The following is a 21,193-nucleotide window of genomic DNA, read 5'->3' on the forward strand; positions in this document are numbered from 1 at the left end:
TTTGTCTTAAAAGTTTCCTCTAGAGCATGATGAACAAAATGTCTTGCACATGTTGGGATGTTACTCTTAAGCTGCTGTTTCCCAAAACCACTTTGCTGGTTGTGTGGGCTGAAAAAGAACCTCAGTGAACAGAATAGACAAAGACATCCAAAAATCTTTACCAGTTGCTTTGAGAGTGTGTTCTTGAACTGTCTGTTCTCACCTTCTGCTCATTCAGATAAGGGATATCTGTTATCTTTCTTGATTTTATTTGGTACCCACTAAGATCTAAGACAGATGTCATGGCTGAAACTTTGTACTGTTTTATTTTACAGTCAAGTGCCCACCCACAGTAGCCAGTTTTGGAGACAAGTTTTCATTAAAGTTCTAGCTTAACTTTTAAATACAGTCTAAATTATTCACATTTTCAATTAACTAGTCACACATGTACTCTTATTCTCATTACTCTTACACTAAAGAATCCAGTAAGCAAATTTATTAAAAAGAATCTGTTGAGCAGTTAGAGTGACCTAAAGCAAACACTGCAACATGTTTTATGAAATCAAAGTTTATTAACAAGTTTTAAGGAAAAGAAGATAATGGAGATAATATTCTTTAGATAACACCCAGGATTTCTGGGTTTTAAACCATAGCATTTGTCATACTGAAGAATCTTTTCTGGCTGGGTAGGGGCAGCTTTAATTTTTGCTTCTTTCAGGGAAACAATCAGTATGGTGTTGAGTCTGCTGCGACAAGAATTACTTACAGTTCATACTGCATGATCAAAATCCCCTTCCAAAGTGCCTGGAAAAAAACCAGCTAGCACCTTTATGAGCCATTGGAGGAAGAGGAGGGGGAGATGTGAGGAAAAGTACAGCTTTGCAACTGCATCTCTGGTCTCAAAATGTGTCTCATTCTAGACAAATCCTTGAATTTCCAGTTTGATCTGTAAATGGGTCTTTAAGGGCAGCCACGATGCCCTGGGATGGAGCCATTACTGCCAGGCACATAGTGCAGGGTGCCTTTTTTAACTGCAAAAATGCAGATTTCATTCATAGTCTGGAAAACCTGACAGAGCTCATAGTACTTCTCTCTCAGGTAACATACACAGCTTTTTAAAAGTTGCCGGAGAGCTTGTCCTGTAGCCTTATTTTCACATGAGCAGAGATCAACATTAGCTAGTATAAAATGAAATGTTAATGTCTGTAGGCTATTTCTAAATTTCCAGCATTAAAGGCATGAGAGGGAGGTATCACATCCTGCAGCAGGCTGTTTACAGGTTCAGCAAGACACATTTTCCTCCTGCATGAGGAAATATTTGCAAAGATTTATAGTAAGGAGAGGTGGTGTTGTAGCATCTAAACTGAAACAGGTATCAACAAAAAATCCCCATAAAAGCCCTGTGTGAGTTTGCCATGGTAATCTGCCAGAAATACCTTTGGTGCCAGACAGATGTAAAAATGCTATACTCATCTTCAGAAATTCACCTCTGCCTCTCAGCCATTTCTGAGAAGAGCTAAGTAGCTGGTTATGCTGTGTTTCCACTCTCTGAATTAATTCAGCCAGAGACAACCTAGGTGTCTCTGCACAGCAGAGTGTTTTGCCCAGGTAGTTGCAGTACCTCTGCTGTTGGTAGGAATCTGTGAAATAGTATTGCTCCTATGCTAGGCATACTAGCTCTCTTAGCCATGGTAAATGTATAAAAAATTAGATTTTCAGTTTTAAGATGGGTCTTGAAGGAGATTATTTCATGCATACTCACAAGAGCCTTGCTACATTCCCTAGCCATTTAAAGCCACTTGAGAAAAAGAAAACAAACACAATATGTGGCTGATTATTTGACAGTTTCTTGAGTGGATGAGGCTGGCATCTTAATAAATGAAAGATAATAGGTATGGTGATAAAAACTGTCTTCACTTTCAGGGCTCTCAACCTGTCACTTATGTTTGCTGTAAAAAACCTCAAAAACTCAAAGGGAAGCAATAATGAGGTAAGCAAACAGGAAAAATGGGAAAAGGTTTTTTTATGGCTTAACTCTGAACAAATAGGATCAGATATCATTTACTGAGGCTGGATGGTATAAAACTTGCAAGGTAATGACAGCTGGATGTAACTGTACTATGAGGAAAAGTACTAGAGGTACTATGTAGGAAAAAAGACAAACAAACCAAAAAACCCCAAACCCTCATGTTCTGTTGCAGCAAGCCTTCTCTCAGGGACACGGCTCTTCTCCGGAGCTCTCTTGCCATCCCTCTCCTCAGGCATCTTCATCTCTTCTCTGCTTCTGGGAGCATGCCTTTTATTTTGCCCTTCAGCCCCGTCCATTTCCGGCTGGGGCAGGCCCTAATTATTGGGCACAGCTGGGCCTAAGCTCCCAGTTCATTATTGGTGACACCTGAGGACCTGTGGTTCTCTCTACAATGTTCTTTCTAGGCCTACCCAAGATATAAGTGAAGACACAGCTGAACATCTTGCACTGGTCACATTCCATTCACTCCCAAACTGTGACTTAAATTACTGAAAAACCGAGAAGCTCTTGCTAGAACTTTAGAACTCTGGACGCCCAGAGATAACAGAATTACCCTCTGTTTACTTGAGTGCTCCCTCTGCCTCACCAGCGGCAGGAAGCTGGGCTTCCTAGTCAATGGAGACAACTGCTTCTAATGCAAAATTCATAATGACTCAATTTGAAACAAATGTGATTAACTTGTCTCTCTCAAGACGGATGTCTTATTTTTCCTCTTGTTTTTTTGGATGGAATATAGCTGTCTCAGTCAGAATAAGCAGGGAATGAAGAGGGCAGGAGAGGAGTGTCATGGAAGAAGGCATGGGGAAAGGGGGCAGATGTGGGAGGCAGAGTAAGGAACTATGGCTGCTACGTTACAGTGTTCTCAGAATGCACAGAAATGATTGCACCCAGAGGGGACTGGATTTGTGCTGGGGAAGAGAAAAGGAGATGGGAGTGGAAATGCAAAGAAAAGAAGACAAAGCTAGTGGGAACTTTTGAAATGTGAATCTGTGAAAAGGGAGAAATGAAGCTTAATGATAGAATGAGAAGGGGTGATTTTTGCTATTATGCAGAAATGGAGTGTGGTGAGAGCTCTGGATAGAAAAGATTACATTATGCACTATCAGGTTTGATACATTTTTAAAGTAAATTTAATATTTAAAAGAATATTTATTTTATAGAATACAGTAAGGGGGTTCTCCTCACAAAAGAACAAATAACTTTGCTAGTGTGAAACCTCTGTTAATACAAAGCAATTGACAAATGGCATGGTATCAGTAACTGGTTTCCTTGGACTGATACCACATTCACATTGCACTCTACAAAAGCAGGACTGTTTTTTCCTTCCATTTTAATATAAAATGCAAAAGGCACTGAGGAAAGAGCTATTTTTACTGAGCAGATAGCTAGAGATATTTTGATGACAAAGGGCAAGGCTATTGTGGTCGCAGTCAGGAAAGAGGGGCAGGGTGGAGTGTCTTTGCAGGAAGGGAACTTTGAGAAGGATGCATCAGCAGCAATTGGGAAGTGGAGGCAGAGTCTCCCTCATGCCCTTCATCAGAGCCCTTTCCTCAAAAGTAACTGTTTTGATAAGGTGGTAGGATTGTCTCATTGTCTGTTCTCAAGACAAATCAGCTAGTATTGTGAAATACATTTTGATAAAATAGCTCTGTACTTCCAGCTCAGAGTCTTGGTGATGACTATGCAAATAACTCCAGTTTTGCTTTTGGATTTATGAAGTCATCAGAAACCAGCCATCAAAGCAGCACAATAATCGAGTCACTTTTTCTGTATTTATTCAGCAAATAATTGGAAACAGAATTACATTCCAGGCCAGAATTACATTCTACAACACAGTCCTTTCTGATTAGGAAATCTAACAGAACACAAAGCCAACACATTTAAATAGCCCCCAGAAAGTGAAACAGGAAATTAACTTCTCTGGTACTTCTTGATACAGGAGCTATGTGCACTTGAAATATAATGGTTTCTATGGTTTCTATAATGGTTTCACTATTTCTATGAACTTCTATGCAAACATGAAAAAGAATTTAAATGTCACATTTGGAATTAATAAAGGGCTGCACAATTCTCTAAGTTAATTATTTAGGGCAGTAGAACCACATGTCAAGTTTTTTATTATTGCTCTTCCTACTAATGCTGTTTAATATTAGTGCAGTAGCTCCTAGGAGTGCCACTCATGGACTTTTGCAATGCCGTGCTAGGTTAGTGTTTAGCAGTGAAGGAAGATCCATAAGAGAAGTCAGGTAGTTCACTGCCCATGAATATTGCCAGTAGTGCCAGTGATGTTTGTAAAAGGCTGATTCTCTTTTGTGGCATTTCTGTCACACTCCCCTTTCATGTAAAAGCCTTTGGGTTTGCATAGTGGCTCATGTATCTCTCTTGCAGTACCAGCAGAAAGCACGGGGGTTAAAGGAAGCTGCACCAAAATTATTGGAGGCTATTGGACAAGACTTTGCACAGTCTTGGCTAGCCTGGTGTAAAGAGGGACTGATGCCACCAGAATGGGGCTGCTGAAAAGATGATTCACAGTTTTTAAGTTCTTCACTAAGAGAAGCTTCAGCAGACATGAGTTGGGTCATTATGTTAGGAAGAAGAATTTTGTTTCTGCAGTTGAAGTGATGGTCAATGAAATTCTATGGCAATAGTTCAAACTATATATTTGCTTCCTTGCCAGGCAGAGACAATGCATCAATATTTATGGAATTATGCAATCTACTTGGAATCTGAAAAAAAGCCAAGGAACTGTTTTTCTCTCTTCAACTTGAAATATCTTTGCTCCTTTCTTCTTGGCCACAACAATGACAGTAATTATATATTATCAGACTCAGTTACTGACCAGATTTTTGATTTTTGGAACAACCCAGAAATTCTGTATAAAAGGGGAAAGCTTCAAAGACTAATACAAGCAGTTATATCTTTATACATTCATAACCTAGAATTGGCTAAACTGGTTTCAAGGGAAAATCTCAAAACATTTTCTCTTTAACAGAGAACTTCACAGCTATGTGGAACTTGCAGAGAGACAGAACTAAGAATTGCACATCAGATAATTGATGTCTATTTTCAGTCAGACAAGGATGGTTACGTAATTCTTAAGCTTTCATATAATACAAACTGGGCTGTTTATCATCTCATTTGTTAAGACCTCAGAGGAATATACTTGATTTGTTAATTTCTTAAAAATCCATAATAAATCTTACGGAGTTCAATTTGTTTTCTTTTGTGTTTTCATGTAATTCTGTAAACTGAAAAAAAAAAATCATTTTAATGCATTTTTATTCACTTTACATGCCCTTGTGGTTTGTTTAGACCAGTTGCTAGGGCTGTGGATCATCTGTGTAACAGCCAATTGCACTAAAATGAGGTCAGTGACTCAGCTAAGTGCAATGATTTGCACGCTGTAAAAGCAGGTACAGCATGTCAAAGCTGACGTGGGCCTCATCCTAAATCACATTGGAAGATTCAGTTTTTCTGTAAAGCCTCATTAGCTTCAGTACAGACAGCCACACTATCCTCTAGTTAAGGTATGGGCCACAGATGTTTTTTACCAGTCCTAAAATGTATTGAATTTGTAATAAAATGACCTGCAAACAAATAACTGGAGACTTCAAGGTAGGGAAGAGCTAAAAAATGGCTGGGACAGGAAAAAATTTGAACATTTAACAATTATGTTGAAATATTAAAAATGTTATGGATCCTTTTTTCCTTTTTTTTTTTTTTTTTTTTTTTTTTTTTTTTTTTTTGTCTAAGACTGCTGCACACTAAAGTTACGGGAATGCCAAAAAAATCAGAACCATAAAATGCTGAAATATTTGAACAGCTTATTTTAATCTATTACACTCTGCTTCTTTTATACCAGCTCTCTGTCCAAACTGAATTTTTGTGATTGAGAAACATCTTATAATAACCAGCAGAGTCTTTAAGTGTATAAACATGACTGCTATTGCTCTAATACTGGAAATTCTGAAATACATCCAGTAGTAAGTAGATCAGCATGGCCAGTAATGTAAAACATTTTATATAGAGCTCTGGAAAACATTATAGAATCACTTGCGACGAGCATGCAATTGGCCAGATTTTTTTTTTTTCTTCTGCATAGCTAATGAGTATTAAAAAAACCTCACAAAGACAACCAAAAAAATCCAAACAAAACTAACAAACAAAACAAAAAAAAACCCCAAACCAAACCAACCAAGCAACCAAAAAAAAAATAAAAAAAACCAAAAAGAGCCACCCTATGTTGCACTGGCCTGGCAAGGAAACAGAGAGGACACATGTTCCATCTTGTAACCTGGGCTGCAAATAGCTCTGAAAGGAAAGGGCAAAGGAAATAAATTTGGCAACAAAACGCATGGGCCCTGAGCAAACACTGTAAGAGATGCTGAGCTACTTCATATTTTTTAATAGTACCAAATTAGAGATCGTGTCAAGCTGTTAAATTTAGGAACCTGAATTGAGTTGGTGTCACAAAGATCCCCTCATGGCTTTTTGGGAAGCTAATGGATGAAAGTGTCTGGTGCCGGGGGAGGCTGGGGCACAGGCAAGGGTATCCCCACCAGGTCTGCTTGGTCCCTCCCAGGTCTGTACCAGGAGGCTTCCTGCACTGGCAGCCTGAAGGATTTTTATCTGTCTCTGGCCTGTGTGTCCCAGGGAAAGCCAGGGAAAGCCCTCTGGAGCAGCTGGCAGGGTGCTCTGAGCACCAAGGCCATCGCCAGCTCTCTGACCGCTCCTGACAGGCGGCTGCTCTGCAGGCCTTGTGGATTCTCTCAGGTCCTTCGAGTTTTGTGGAAGTAAGACAGGTCACCACCATTGCCTGAACTTTTTTTTTTTTTTACTACTACTATCCATGTTCTCTTGAATATTTGCCATTGCCAAAACAGAGCATTGTAAACAGTTCTGCTAATCCCCAGAGAACTGGGGAAGATGCAGTCAGCATTCACGTGGAGGCAGGAGGCAGAGCTGCCTTCCCTGGGAGATCCCACTGCAGGCAGCCTGGTGCCCACCAAGGCCTCCAGTCCCAGGGACCATGGGGTCCTCAGGGCCCTCAGGGTGCCCCAAGCCCACCTCTGTTCCTGTCCTGCTGTGCCTCACGGCCAGGCAGAGGGAAGCAGAGGGGGGCCCAGCTGGCACCCAGGGCTGCCAGGCCTGGTGATGCAGGCATGGGGTGTGAGGAGGTGCTGGGAGAGCTGACCCTGGAGTATTGACTGCAGGGGCAAATAAAGTCATTGCTGGATGTTGAGATGGGAGCTCTTAATGTTAGTTTGAAGCAAAATACTTAAGGAGTGACAGCGCAGGAGGCTTCGCTTTTGGGTAGAAGGTGTGTTTTTCTTAGCATTAAAAAAGAGTGATAGCTGTTAGCGGGTAGGGGTGAACCCAAAGTGCCACTGAGTACAAGGCAGGGCCCTTGCACCGGGCAGTGAGCACCCCCAGCTACAGCCGGAGGGGCAGGAGGGGAACAAGCTGCAATCACCAAGTACAGCTGGACAAGGGTGTGACAAGGATGTGTCCCAGGCTGCAGCCCCACTGGGCTCCTCATGCGTCCTCAGCTCACCCCACAACACCCCCGTGCCTGCCCAGCACAGACAGCATGGAAAATTGCATTTGCTTGTAATATAAAGCAAGAGGTGCTCTCCTGATTTTCTTCCACAATAAAAGTGAAATGTAAACCGGGAAGTATCTGGCTGGGCTGTCCAGTGGAGACAGGAGAGGAGGCAGAGGAGGTGGGGGCAGGGGAAGGGCTGGATTTAGGAACACAGAGGGAGGGAAATGGAGAGGAAGGGCTGCCAGAAGCTGCTGGCACTGTAGGAGAACAGGAAAAAGAGAAGATAAGAGGGGAGGAGGGAGGGGCAAAGGAAGAAGGATAAAGAATGCTGGGTGCTGTGTTGAGGAAGCGTGATCTGGCGTGCTGTAACACTGTGCTTACCACCCAATTAATGTGTCTGAAAAACACTGGGATGCTGGGAAGGACAAACTGTCAGGTTACCTAATGCAGTTCCTGTGACTTCATCCTGAGCTATTTGTGCTGCTCCTGACCAGCATGTGATCAACCTTTACTTGAAAATCCCAGTATCTAAAGTAGCTTTCGTTTGTGTATTTAGCAAATATATGTGAAATACTCTGGCAGTGCTTACTGAGATATTTTTCAGTGTTCTATTATCGAGCATCCTAATCCTTTCCATGGGGGATATCTGCTCTGTAGAAAAAACAGACATGGTATTAGAGGCTTAGGACTCTGAAATAGTTTGTGCATCTCACTGCAGCAGAGAAGCTTATAATTCAACCAAGTGTAATATGAAACTGCATCCTGTAATTGGGGAACAGACTGCTGAGAAGAGTGACTTTATCACTAGATCTCAGGCCTATAAACAACAGCACACATCTTGAATGACATTTGTTTATATGAAAGCATCTGTCTCTTCTCAGTGTGGTCTACAGTGCAAAAATGGTGGTGCCTTGTTTGTGTAGCACTTCCTATCTCTGTGATAAGCTTACTAAAATTAGAAGTTATGCCATAACTTAGTTTTTAAGGACATACTGCTGACTGTTCATGACTGAAATTCATGAGCTTGACAAGAACTAATTTCTTTTCCTAAACTGAATCCCTTAAATGCTGCTATGTTTCAATCCTAAAGACAAATATTTTTCACTAAAAGAAAACCTTGCCTTTAAGTAGAGTTTCTATTGCTAAAGAACAGCTAGATGAATCCAGATATGAGTGATCCATTTCACATATGGAGCATCCTATTTTTATGCCTGTGTAAGAAATAAGTTATCCCCCATTCCCAAAGATATGATGACAGTGTCTTTGTAATTCACTCATTTCAGAACGTTTCAGAAGGTCAAGCTGACACTAGCTCTGTGCATGTGTTTCCCTTCCATTTATTTCTTGCAAGAATCTCACACCTCTGTCTATTTTACAGAGGGCTTTCTCTAGGTGCAATTGTCCTTAGGAACTGTTGTGGAAAGATGGTGAATGGTAGACAACCCAGGAGTTCCTTGGGATTCACTGGAGACATCATATACCTTGCTTGTATACAATCTCTTTGCCAGTCGCTGTACTGTTTCTAGGCTGGACTGTGTTGGACCCACGTAAATAACAATAGGACGAGAGGAAATGGCCTGAAGCTGCACCAGGGGAAGTTTAGACTAGATATTAGGAAGAATTTCTTAACTGAAAGAGTAGTCAGGAACTGGAACAGGTTGCCCAGGGAGATGGTGGGGTCATCGTCTCTGGGGGAATTAAAAAAAACATCTAGACATGGCACTTCAGAACATGCTGTAGTGGTCATGGGATTTTTTTTCTGGGTTGACAGTTTGACTTGGTGATCTTAGAGGTCTTTTCCAACTGTGACAATTCTGTGATTCTGTAAAATAGCAATAAGGTACTGACAAGGTTACATTTAATTTTCTAGAGGCATGGAATAGTATTGTTTAGGTTTGCTCTGCCTACTTTTGTTGTAGCATTCTTACATTTCTCTATTTCTGCTGCACAGCAGACCTCAGCCCCCTGCACGTATCATCTGCATAGGACCCACATTCCTTGGAACAGTTAACATGGGATCCACATGTCCTTTCTTCTAGGTGACCCACAGATCAGCACGAGCCATGCAGTTACCTGTCAAGTAGTCTTACTTGGCCACCAGAACAGTCCAGATTTCAACTAAACATATTACCACGAAGGGAACACCATGGTTAAAAAATCCTCCATTGCTCTCCTGAGTTTTTGAACCCTTGAAATATCAGTCCAAAATGAAGGTAGAAAAGATGGAGAGGCAGAAAAAATGGAGTTTGGGCCAGAAGTCCTTGATAAAAAGAGAAGTCTTAAATAATATAATAAATATTTCCTGGTGTGTTGCAGAAAGTTACTAGTTTCTTTTTGTGAAAAATAACAACTCTATATTAGACTGACAAGGAGTATCCTGACCTACAACTGTTGTCTTTGCATTGTGTTTGCTGTAGATTGATGACTCCATTCTCCACTATTTTGGAAGCCATACAAGAAGAGCAGTTCTGTACGTACCTCCTGCCCACCGGGAAACCGACCTTCAGCTCTACCAGCGCATCTTGGCAAGACATGGATACACAGTCACAGTCCTTGAAAGCAGGAGACTGATGGAAGATCCTAGACATAAGGGCCCTTATCACAGTAAGAATAATTGGACTTAGTTAATTCATTAATTACTAAATTATAGAATCATAGAATTGACTGGGTTGGAAGGGACCTCAGAGATCATCAAGTCCAACCCTTCTTGGGCTGGACTTGGGAATGTCCAGCATTCTTCCACAGAGTTAAAGCTTATAAACTCTAGGTGTAAGTAAGGATACATGCCAAATTCTACCCCAGTTATGCAGCTGATTTTCCACAATTAGATGATCTTTCATCATCTACTTTCTTTTGTAAGGCTTGCAATACATTTCTGGGTTTACCTGAGAGCTCAGTTTTGCTTTATGCTTTAACTAATCAGACTAATCTTGTAAATGAAAGCATAATTCTTCAGCATGCTTGAGGCTGCTCAAATTTCCACCACTAATTTCAAGTTTTTTAAGAGACTTTCTTGAGAATAAGGAATTGGAATAAGGCATTGGAATGGGCTGCCCAGGGAGGTGATGGATTCTCCGTTCCTGGAGGTTTTTAAAAAGAGACTGAATGTGGCACTCAGTGCCATGGGCTGGTAACCACAGAGGTAGTAGATTAATGGTTGGACTTGATGATCTCAGAGGTCCCTTCCAACCTGGATGATTCTGTGATTCTGTGATTACAGGTTTTTACTCTCCAAACACTGCTTCTACAGAAGTCAGCTTAACTGTAGGTATTTATATTTTACAGTGTAGCACCGATACTTCCTGTAGTATTTTCCCAGTAATGAAATAAATCATAAAAAGGTTTTAGGTATTTTCCAGGAACAGCCTACAGATTCTAGCAGATGTTGGAGAATGTAAAAAAGTCAAATGCTTGCCAATTTAAGGTAAAGAATAAGACAATACTTATTCTATTTCATGGCAACATAAGTCTGCCTTCCAATATTCTCTCTGTTATGCAAGTGCCTAGCTTTAAAGTTGTGTTTTAAAAACAAGAGGTAAAAGAGCATGCCTTCATACCAGACCAGTGATCTTTTTTTAGAACTGAACAAGTTGCACTCAAAGTTCTTTTACGCTGCCAGTAGTTGATGGGGTTTACTGTTCTGTGGAATATTACTCCATATTTTAGAGAAGGGTATTTTGTATTATGCTTTGTCATAATATTTTCCTAATAAGAATGTTATAAATTATTTAAAAATATATACCTTAAAGCCTCTATTAAAAAGATATAGACTGAGAAACATCAGTCATGAATGTCATGAAAATACTGTAAAAAGAGTAATTCCTTCATACTTGGTATTAGTAGCTCTCCAGTGCTTTTATTTTTGCTCAGTCTGTCTTACTCGTGTATCTTTCAAAGTTCGCTCTAATTTTGAAAGGATTTTTCTGTTTAGAATGGCTGAGATCCAGGAGACTTTCTGAAGTCATATATGGAAAAAAAAGTTCACCACAAAACATTCCTAACTTTTTTGTGCTAGGCCACTATTAATTTTGGGACCAGTTCTGCTCCCATTTGGAACCCAAATGTGACAGCTCTGCACACTGCTATTCCAGAGAAATCACCTACACCTGGGCTGCAGTACTGTGTTGAGTTCATTGCTGTCAGAGAGAAACATTGGAAGAACAGTTTTCTTCAGTGGAAATTTTTCACTTATTACAGGCATTTTGAGTTTTGGTAACTGGAAAATAGTTGGCTAAAAAGGAAATGGATATCTTTTTTTTTTTTTTTTTTTTTTTTACAGTCAAGGGAAATTTGGTTTATGAGTTTCCTATGAAAAATCTATACAGATGCTTTCTGCAGTAAAATGTAAATTATTAAAATGCAGGATTTTTCACTGAAAATAGCTCTGTCAGCAAATCCTCAATCAGCTTTTCTTGAACAAAAAGTAGCTATACTCTTATACTCCCACCATTCCTTTAGCAGCTAAACACATGGAGAGAAAAGCTCATGGACTGATACCTGTTCTGCTCTCAGCTGTTTGAGTCCTCCTTTTGTGGCAGCCCTAATGATCTGATATTTCTGTAAGGTTTAACAGATTTGTAAATGGTGTCCACAGCTCTGGAGTCTTCAGCAAAAAAAAAGAAGACATAGATCCATTGGAGAGGGTCCAAAAGAGGGGCTCAAAAGTGGTCAAGGGCTGGAGCACTTGAAGATAGGGTGACAAGAGTTGGGGTTTTTCAGGCTGAAGAAGATAAGGCTTTAGGGATACCTTATTGTGGCCTTCTAGTACTTAGAGGGGGGCTTATGAGAAAGATGTGGACAACTTTTTGACAGGCCCTGTTGCAATAGGACAAGGGGTGATAGTTTTAAACTGAAAGAGGGCAAATTCAGACTAGATATAAGGAAGAAATTGTTTTGCAATGAGGGTGGTTGAACCCTGGAACAAGTTGCCCAGTGTGGTGGTAGAAGCTCCTGGAAACATTCAAACAAGGTTGGACAGGGCTTAAAACAATCTGATCTAGTTACAGATATCCCTGCTCACTGCAGGGAGTTGGTCTAGATGATCTTTAAAGGCCTCTTCCAACCCAAACTGATGTATGATTCTAGAATACTTTAATACTTTAATCTTAGTGTGCTGTTAGGGAGATAGGGAGGTGGTACTGTGTTACTAGCAAATAATGGAGTAGCCTAGTTTGACAGAGAGCTGGGATTGTCACTTTGGGCATGCAACTGCTGCTGGGGTAGGTGTGTTGGTCAGTGGCTCCAGTATCTGTGATTAGTCCATCATGAAGCAAGAATTTCAAATGAAGCTGGACAACAGCTGATGAGAAAGATTAAGATTGTATTGGCCAGCACACTGATAAATGTTACACTTGTTTTGTTTGCCAGCTAAGCAGGAGAAGGTGTGACTGGTGTGTTGTTACTTCTTTCCTCCTCTTAAAAATAGGCATGGCTTATGGGACATGTTCTGCTTTTGCTGCAGCCTTGAAGTGGGTTTGAAACTGATGCCACACAAATCCACAGAAAAGGAGGAGTGAGAAAGCCCCACACTTCTGGCCTCTCTCCTGGGAGCTTTTCTGTTCTGAGCCACAGGAGTCCCAGGCCTTCCTTCCCTCAAGCTGGCACAGACCAGTGCTGCTCTGTTGGAAGTGAATGGGAGGAGCTGCTTGGCTTCAGAGCAACCTTAGGTTGTCTGAGGGTGGCAAACACTGGAAAAGAACTTGCCAAATATTTTTCAGCGCCTTCTGCCTTCCTCCCTGTGCCTTCAGTCTGAGAAGCTCTGATCTCTGGGGCCACAGCAAAGATTAACAGGATATGTGGATCCCTATGGCTCTGCCTTCCAACCTTTTCATAATATTTTTTAACAGGAGGGTTTAACTTTAGAAATATGTTCCACTAAACTGCATTTCTGACCTGCAAAAATAATATTCCCTGGTTATTATAGTCTGCTGCCTGAACTTCTCCTGAATTCTTTTCTTTCTCCACATGACACCATGCAAGATAGTTAAATTGCTTATATCTTTCTTTCTGGAGTGCTCAGTTTTTCTGTCCTTTGCTCTCTGTGTCTGCCTCATTAATCAATGGTGACCCTCCCTTAATAGGCATTTCCTTCATTTCTCAACTCTGCATCTCTACTAATAGTTACTCAAAACATGTGCAGTTGTATCCTACAAATCTGGCCAACCAGTTCTAACTCATTCAACAATAAGGTGCAGAATTATGTTGTTACAGCTTGCTTTTGGAATGGAAAAGATTCTGCATGGCCTTAGTGATATTCAGTGAGTCTGGCCATGGAAAAAAGCACACCTATTCAGACTGCAGGCAAAATAAGTACAGCATATCAGTATACGCTCCCTGCTGCCTTAGAATGTTAATTTTAACAACTTGGTGGAAGTTTGTGCATTTGCAGTGGGTGATTTAAAAAAAAAACACAAAATCATAAACACTTTCATAGCATTGATTTTACATTATAATTTCCTATTTTTAGAATACTATAGTTAAGTATTTAAACTTTACTATGGCTCCTGTTTGCAGTTTGAGTGACATTGAGTGAACACGAAATTTTAGCAATGCCTTTGGAAAGATATTTACAATGAATATATAGGCTTGGGTTTAGTTGGGGTTTTTTTTGTGATTAATTGTTCCCTAAGGTAAGTATTATATACATCTTAGCTTTTGGTTGATATTTACCTCTTGGTACAATAAATCTTGACGTTTATTTACACTGATATCAATACCAGCTTCATGTCCTAATAGTTTACCTGGGACTGTTAAGTGGAGATCATATACTATATGTATGCTTAAATTTACATACATTTCAAAGAATATTACATCTGAACTGCTTTCATCTTCACTGACTTTATCAATATGTATCAACTTCAGTTCTGTTTTCTGCTATTTTAAAATTCAAGTACTTGGCTGCAGAAATTTAGCCCTGGATCCACCAGCTGCCTGTGAGGATGATCTGGCTTTTTGCAGATGTGGGAGCCGTGCTTGGATGGAACTGCTCCAAGTACAGGAAGGGATGAGTGAGACAGCAGACCCACGTGAGCAAATCCAGCAAATCCTGGTCCTCCTCTCTATGTGCCTGAGTCAAGAGATTTGTCAGACATTTAAGGTGGCATCTCATAGCATTACTTAGGTATTACAGCAAAAAGGGAATGACTCCTCATTGTTAAAGAGACCTGAATATATTAACTCATTTTGCTGTAAAATGTCGATCTGAGACTTGCTGAATTGTTTATGGCATTTATGGCCTCTGCTTCCTTCCTCATCAGCTCTTGATAGAATACTCTGTTGCTTCCTTGTACCCAGTGGTTGCTCCCTGTAAAAGGTGCTGCTTGGAGAATGTCAGGAAGCATGAGCCTGCAGTAGCAAGCACAGGGGTTCAGCAGACATGGAGTGAGGCAAGAAACAGGTTTCTGTCTCTCTCTGAATCATGCGTGACTGAAAAAGCCATTGGGGACAGGTGAAAGAAAATTCTTCTTCAGTCCTCCTAAAACCCAATTTCCCAAGTCAGTCTTACTTTTTTGGTTTGGTTTGTTTGGTATCCTTTGAAAAAATTGCTCTTTAAAGAAAACTTAAGAAAATATTTGTGTCTGTTCACTTCTGCTCACATCAGGACTAGGAGGCAGAGAAATGTTGCCACACCAGAGCTAGAGATGGAGAAAGTAGGATAAAAACCATATGAGTCACTGCCAGAACTAAGATGAGTTGCATGCCCCTTGCTGGATATGTCTTTATGTTATTCCTTTAGCACCTCTAGTACTCCTCACTGCTCATACTTTTGACCAGAAGCTAAATCAGTAAAAGAAGCAGTTTAGTTGCTGACATCTGGCCAGCAGCAAGGTAAGAACTTGCAGAAGTGCTACTTTGTAAGTGCAGCCACTAATAGTTCCTTGAGGCTGCTAATTAGTCTAGAGAATCAACTACAGCCATGGGTTTTGAAGGCCCCTGAGGATGTATCCGGTGACTGTCAGACAGTCACTTTTCATTTGTCAAGATATTCTACATCTGAAAAAGTGGTGAGACTTAGAGGAGGTCATAGAGACAGGAGGACACACTGATGCTCTTCCTTTACTGAGTGTGAAGACCAGTATGAGTAGAGGAGCAGAGCTAAGTGTTAATGTAAAGTATTTTAAAAGTGAAGGGAAAAAACCACAATCTGTTTTTCATGCCTGTGGTAAACAGGACATGAAGTACTACAACAATAATAAAGTCAGGTTAGATAACTAGGAAATCTGCTTTGGGGATCATATGGTTCCTTGGGAGCTGTGGAGCTTAGAGGTCCTGGAGTCTTAGAGGTCCTCGATTATTATGTAAAGAGATTTTTTTTGGGTGCAGTGTGTCCCCTTGTGGGGTAACAAGATGGAGTAAAAGACTTCTTAAAATCTGTGACTATCCTTGAGAAAATGAGGCAAATAAACTGAAGAGGGAAAACATACTGGTTTCTAAAGCAGATGGAGAGATTTCAGGTACAAATCAGCTGTGGTAACAGGGCTTGGAGGAATAAGTAATATGTAGTTTACAGAATCTTCTTAAAATGCAAAATATTCTCAGAAAACCCCCAAGTGTTTGAGAAAATATTCCTGACTGGGAAAAAGAGAAGGGAACACAAAAATCTGTGGTTCTTAGAGTTTAGCCAGCTGAAGTTTGAGAAGGGAAAAAGCAAATAACATACTGGTTTTCATGGCACAGCATGTAAAAATCAGTACTGAGAGAACCAAATCTCCTCCCTTAGTGAGTGGTTTTGTATGAAGTTGGAAATACATTAATGGGAGTAGGTAGCTTGAATTCTTTTTAGTTTTATTGCATTTTTTTGTTGTAATCGTTCAGAGTACAGTTAGGGGACCCTAATTGCTGTTTGTCTCAGCCTCAGACAAGTTTCCATGAAGTCCAACTAACTTTAGCAAACAATTATAAAGAGTAAAGGCCTCAAGGAAAATTGCTGGTGTGTTCTGTAAACATCTGGTTGCCATTTTCAATTACAAGGACCAACCCACTGAAGGAAGTAGTTTAGTTTTTTTGGAACAGAAATGGGACACTGGGTTTTTTGTTCTTTTTCATAGTGGAGAGTAAAGGAAATGTCAGGAATAGAGAGGTCAGTAGATGCTTGGCTTTTATAAATACAAAAGTCTCTGAGAAAATTAAAGTAAATTGAAATCAGGTCCTGAAAGTGTAAACAACCCTGTGGAGGCAAGGTTAAATAAGCAGGGCTGGAGATTCTAACATGCCAGCAAAATCATAAGATCATTCTATCATAAGTAAGTAATTTAAAATATTGTGCAAAATAATAATGGTCAGGCTGGCAATGGAATCATTTTGTAGGTTTCCTTAGAAATACATGTAAATCTTAAAAATCTAGCAGACAGAATTTATCTTCCAAAAATTATTTTGGTGAACTGTTAGTACAAATATATAGCTGACCATATACAAAACTGCTTGGCTTCCTCACACAAAACATGTCATGTGAGTCATGTGCAAAATTTTGACACACATTTAAAAGCATTATTTTGGTGTGTTATTAAGTAAGAAACTTCCTAAATGAGCTAAATAGGTAGCAATGTGATCCTCAGAGCATGCTTTGTTGCAAGCACACTTAATGTTTTTTAATTTTTTTCTGCTTGCCTAAAATGAATGTTCATATATTTTTTGGAATAAAATGTATGCTTTAATCATAAGCTTTTTAATTTTTCTTTTAGCAATTAAGCCTGGCTGTTTGCCAGCTGCTCGAAAGTGGGTGACTAATCTCATGCCACAGACAGTGTTGGTTTCAGTACAAGACAGATCAGTTTCTGACAAACCCAAATAAATGCTGCTGTCTAATATGATGCTGTGGTTTCTTGTTAGAAAATCTAAATGCATCATATATGCCTCTGAACAATAAGTATTCTTCTTCCTAATTATTAGCAGAACATATTCATGTTTTCTAGCAAAAGAGCACACAAACTATTTCCTTGTGTTACTAAAATAAACTCTCTGTAGAACTGTACTGAAACCCCTGCTTCAAATGCACTCTTTTCTTTGAGAAAGGAACATTCTTTATTTGTTCATTTGAAAAGTATAAGGACATTGAACTTTGTCAAGTTAAAAGCAAAATATTTCATTTAGTCATATTGTTACCAAGCATACCTTTATTTGAATGTTCTTTTTAGTCAAATAAACAGAACATAGAGTCCAGTTGAGAGTGTTATTTATTAGGCTGACTTAGAACTTAAAACAATTAAATATTACACACCGATTACACAGTGAGCTAAAATTAAACTTTGCTGGAATAAATTATGTCATGTTAATAGAATCTGAAAAACACCAGTGTCCAGGCAGATACACACACGGGCCAAAGGAAATCACTGAAATTAAATAAACAGAAGGTATTAAGGTGTAATTATACAAGCTTTATAAACTGCTAGTAAGATGAAAACCCCATAAAAGAGTCTAAGGCCATATTTTGTATATTTAGTGTATGGGACAAGAAGGTAATAGTAGATAATTTTTTAATTAGTGTTTTTAAAAGACTTCCCATTAAGAAATATATTCTGGCTCTGAAAGGATTCAAGCACAGACTCTGGTTTATAAATAAATATGCCTGTTCCTAAATGTCAAATGATTGTCTACCAATATAGGTGCTGGGAGAATGACAGTAACCCTAGCCAGAAGCCTGCAGCAGTCATACCAGAGCACTGTCTAAGGGATTTTTGCATTTGTGCTGTCTGATGTTTTTGCTGCTGAAAGCTCTGCACCCTTTTTGATGCACTCGCTGGCTCTGAGCCCTGGTCAGCTGTGAGCAGTGTGGTGTCTTTCATCATTGTCCTGCCATTTTAGGTAGAGACATTATTACTTCTGAAACCAAACCAAGTTGAGGTTTGTGGTTTGGGTTTTTTGTTTTTTGGGGGGTTTTGGGTTTTCTTTTTTTTTTTTTTTTTTTAAGGGTTTCATTTGTTTGGGTTTCTTCCTTTGTTTTGGTTTGATATATTGTGTTTTGTTTTGTTTTTTTCTTTACCAAACACATCTTTTATTGATTCAGATAGCAAAAAGCTTGTGCACTGTGTGGGCCTTCATTGTAATTTGCAGCCAGCCCACTCCATTCCTAGGATCAGATTCCAACTTTCTCCAGCTGCATCCACTTCCAGCTGACAGCTCTTTTGAATGCTGCATCCCAGAAATGCCCCAGACATCAAAAGTGCAGTAGCCACCCACGGGTTAGAACATGTTTCTGAAAATTTCATACACCATATTGTTGTTCTGCTGCCTTATTTTACATCAAAAGGAAACTTTTCCTTCATGAGGGAAATTATTATATTGATTAAATTCTTCAAAGTTGATTTTTCAGTGTAATATTGAATATTCTTTTCTTCAGCCCCTGAGGTTTTCCATTTGGAGGTAATCATTGTTTGCACAGATGTTGAAGAGAAAAGTTTCTCTGATATACTCAGAAATCAAAACTAACAGTTTAAGTTGGTCATGAGAGCTTTCAGATTTCTGGAAAAATTTATTTCATACAGAAAACTATAAACAAATATTAGACCTACTCTTTGGTTAGAAAGGAAAACCCACTCTTAATTATTATAATTTTTGGCACACATGTTTCCTTACAAAACAATGTCCATTTTTCACAACAGAAGGGCAAAATATGGAAGGGATTTGTACTAAAAAGTAACAAAAGGAATAGTATTTGAGTAATCTTAACTGGTAGCAAGATTAAAAAGACATAGTCTTAACATATTTGCTCAGTTTTGCCTCACATAAGTAAAAATAATATTCAGATTCAATAGATGGAAAGAGAGAAAAGCTGGGTGGTATGCATTTTGGAAAGCTTGAAACAAATTATTCAAGGCATAAAGTGTTTCTATAACAAGCTCATTGTTGTAATGACTTTGCTTCTGACATTTGTGCTAACGCTTTCCAAAATAAATATTTAGCTATAAAAGGGAGTTTAATTTTTAATTTATAGCGACTACTAAAAATATGTATATATATATATATATATATAAGACACTGAGTTTTCTTCTGCATTGTGTAAATGCAAGGTGAATCTGGCAGAACCAGTTATTTTAGATCTGACTGTTGTAATAAAGCTCTGCTGATAATATTTTTGAAAAAAGACTTTTAATGCAACATGGTGAAAGAAAACAAAGTAATTTTTTCTTTATTTGGAAGAAAAACAGTTTGCTGCAATTCATTATTTATTTTTTAGAAGATATAAACCAGAAAGCCTGTCAAGACTTTGAAGTGCTTTGTTAAACAGCCTGATAAAGAAAATAAGAACAAGACCTATCTGGAACCAAATTCAGAAGCATTTGTCTGTCTAAATGGGAATTAAGTGTTTTGGGTTTTTTAAATTTTTTTTTTTTTTAAATCTGGCTTCAACAATTCTCTCAAAAAGGAAGAAAAGCCCTCGCTCCAATTTTCATTACCACAATGAGGCTAAGTATCATTGGGGCCTTTATGTGAGTCATTCTTTAAAAAAAAAAAAAAAAAAAAGTAATTTTCTGTAGCAAGTAGGATGAAACAAGGACTTTAAAACATAGAGTTTGTCATATTAGCATTATATTGACTTGGAATGAAGTGCTATGGCTTAAGAAAAAAGGTTAGAGAACCCTTGGAGAAAGGTTCAAGAACAGAAAGAAAGAAGTAGTCAGAAAGGTACTAGCATAGAAGAAGAGAAGATAGCCACAGTCTACTCAGGTTGCTCTCTTTATGACATGAGGATGTGTGATGTAGGAGAAAGCAGCTGATTTTTTCTTCTCTACCCAGCTCCATGACACCTCTGGTTTTCATCCCAGACGTTAAAGTCCACATTTTTGCAAATCCAAGAGTGTGGGGTTTTCTGTTCACCTTCAGAAGTAAGAGGTCTGACCCTACATTTCTTTTAAATGTTTGAGGAGATAATTTTAACATATACTTTAGAGTCCATGTTCCCATGGATGCTTTAAATGGTAGTCGTGATGATGTCTGTATCACCAGCTCACCACCCCATGACATGCCTGGTAGAGTTAAAAGGCAACATAGGGTGCTGCATAGAAAACAGTATCTGTGCAGTACAGTTGGAAATCTCCCTTACATTAGCCATGACTTGATTATTGCATCACTGTCTTCTGTGGGTTCATCTAATTTATAAATAAAATGGGTCAGTTCCCTAGTCTGGAGAACAAGTGATGCAGCATGGCTCATCCATGTATCTAAACTCGTTTTCCCTGACTGAGGGTGGCCTGCTCTTCACTGAGTTTTAGGAACTGTCACTGGCTTAAACTTGTCTCCTGGGGCATTGAATGGCCACCCAGGGAGAGAAAAACAAACAAAGAGGATGATTGCAGGACAGTGGTTGAGCCTGTGTCCTGACACTGTTTAGTTTAGCCATTGCCTCTGTTCCCAAGATTCTCTTTTCCTGATTGTTTTCAGACCCTTAAATATTAAGGAATCCGACACATTAATTACTTTTGGCATTTATTACTTTTGGCATTGATGCAGTGATTTTTAAAAAATCAATTTAAAATAGGTGCTCAATTTAAAATAGGTGTCTTTGTTTCTTTCATAGGTGATCAAACACCTTACTTTTAAGATTGTAATTGCTATACTAATTAATTGTAATTAGAATGAGACAAGACACTAAATCAGATAAACCCATCTACTCCTTAGCTGCTTATCCTGAGGCTCCTCTATAT

General features: G+C 39.1%; 1 protein-coding gene across 4 annotated transcripts in view; it reads left to right on the top strand.

Annotated features, from left to right (window-relative positions):
• CPED1 (cadherin like and PC-esterase domain containing 1) overlaps positions 1–21,193 on the top strand; it is a 137,806-nt gene that overhangs the window by 2,770 nt on the left and 113,843 nt on the right. For all 4 annotated transcript variants that reach the window (XM_071733733.1, XM_071733734.1, XM_071733735.1 and 1 more), the window contains one exon: positions 9,971–10,157. In XM_071733733.1, the coding sequence (XP_071589834.1) occupies positions 9,971–10,157 (187 nt within the window). The remainder of the gene's footprint in view (positions 1–9,970; positions 10,158–21,193) is intronic.

The sequence above is a fragment of the Heliangelus exortis genome, chromosome 1 (genome assembly GCF_036169615.1).
Source record: "Heliangelus exortis chromosome 1, bHelExo1.hap1, whole genome shotgun sequence".
Classification (NCBI taxonomy): domain Eukaryota; kingdom Metazoa; phylum Chordata; class Aves; order Apodiformes; family Trochilidae; genus Heliangelus; species Heliangelus exortis.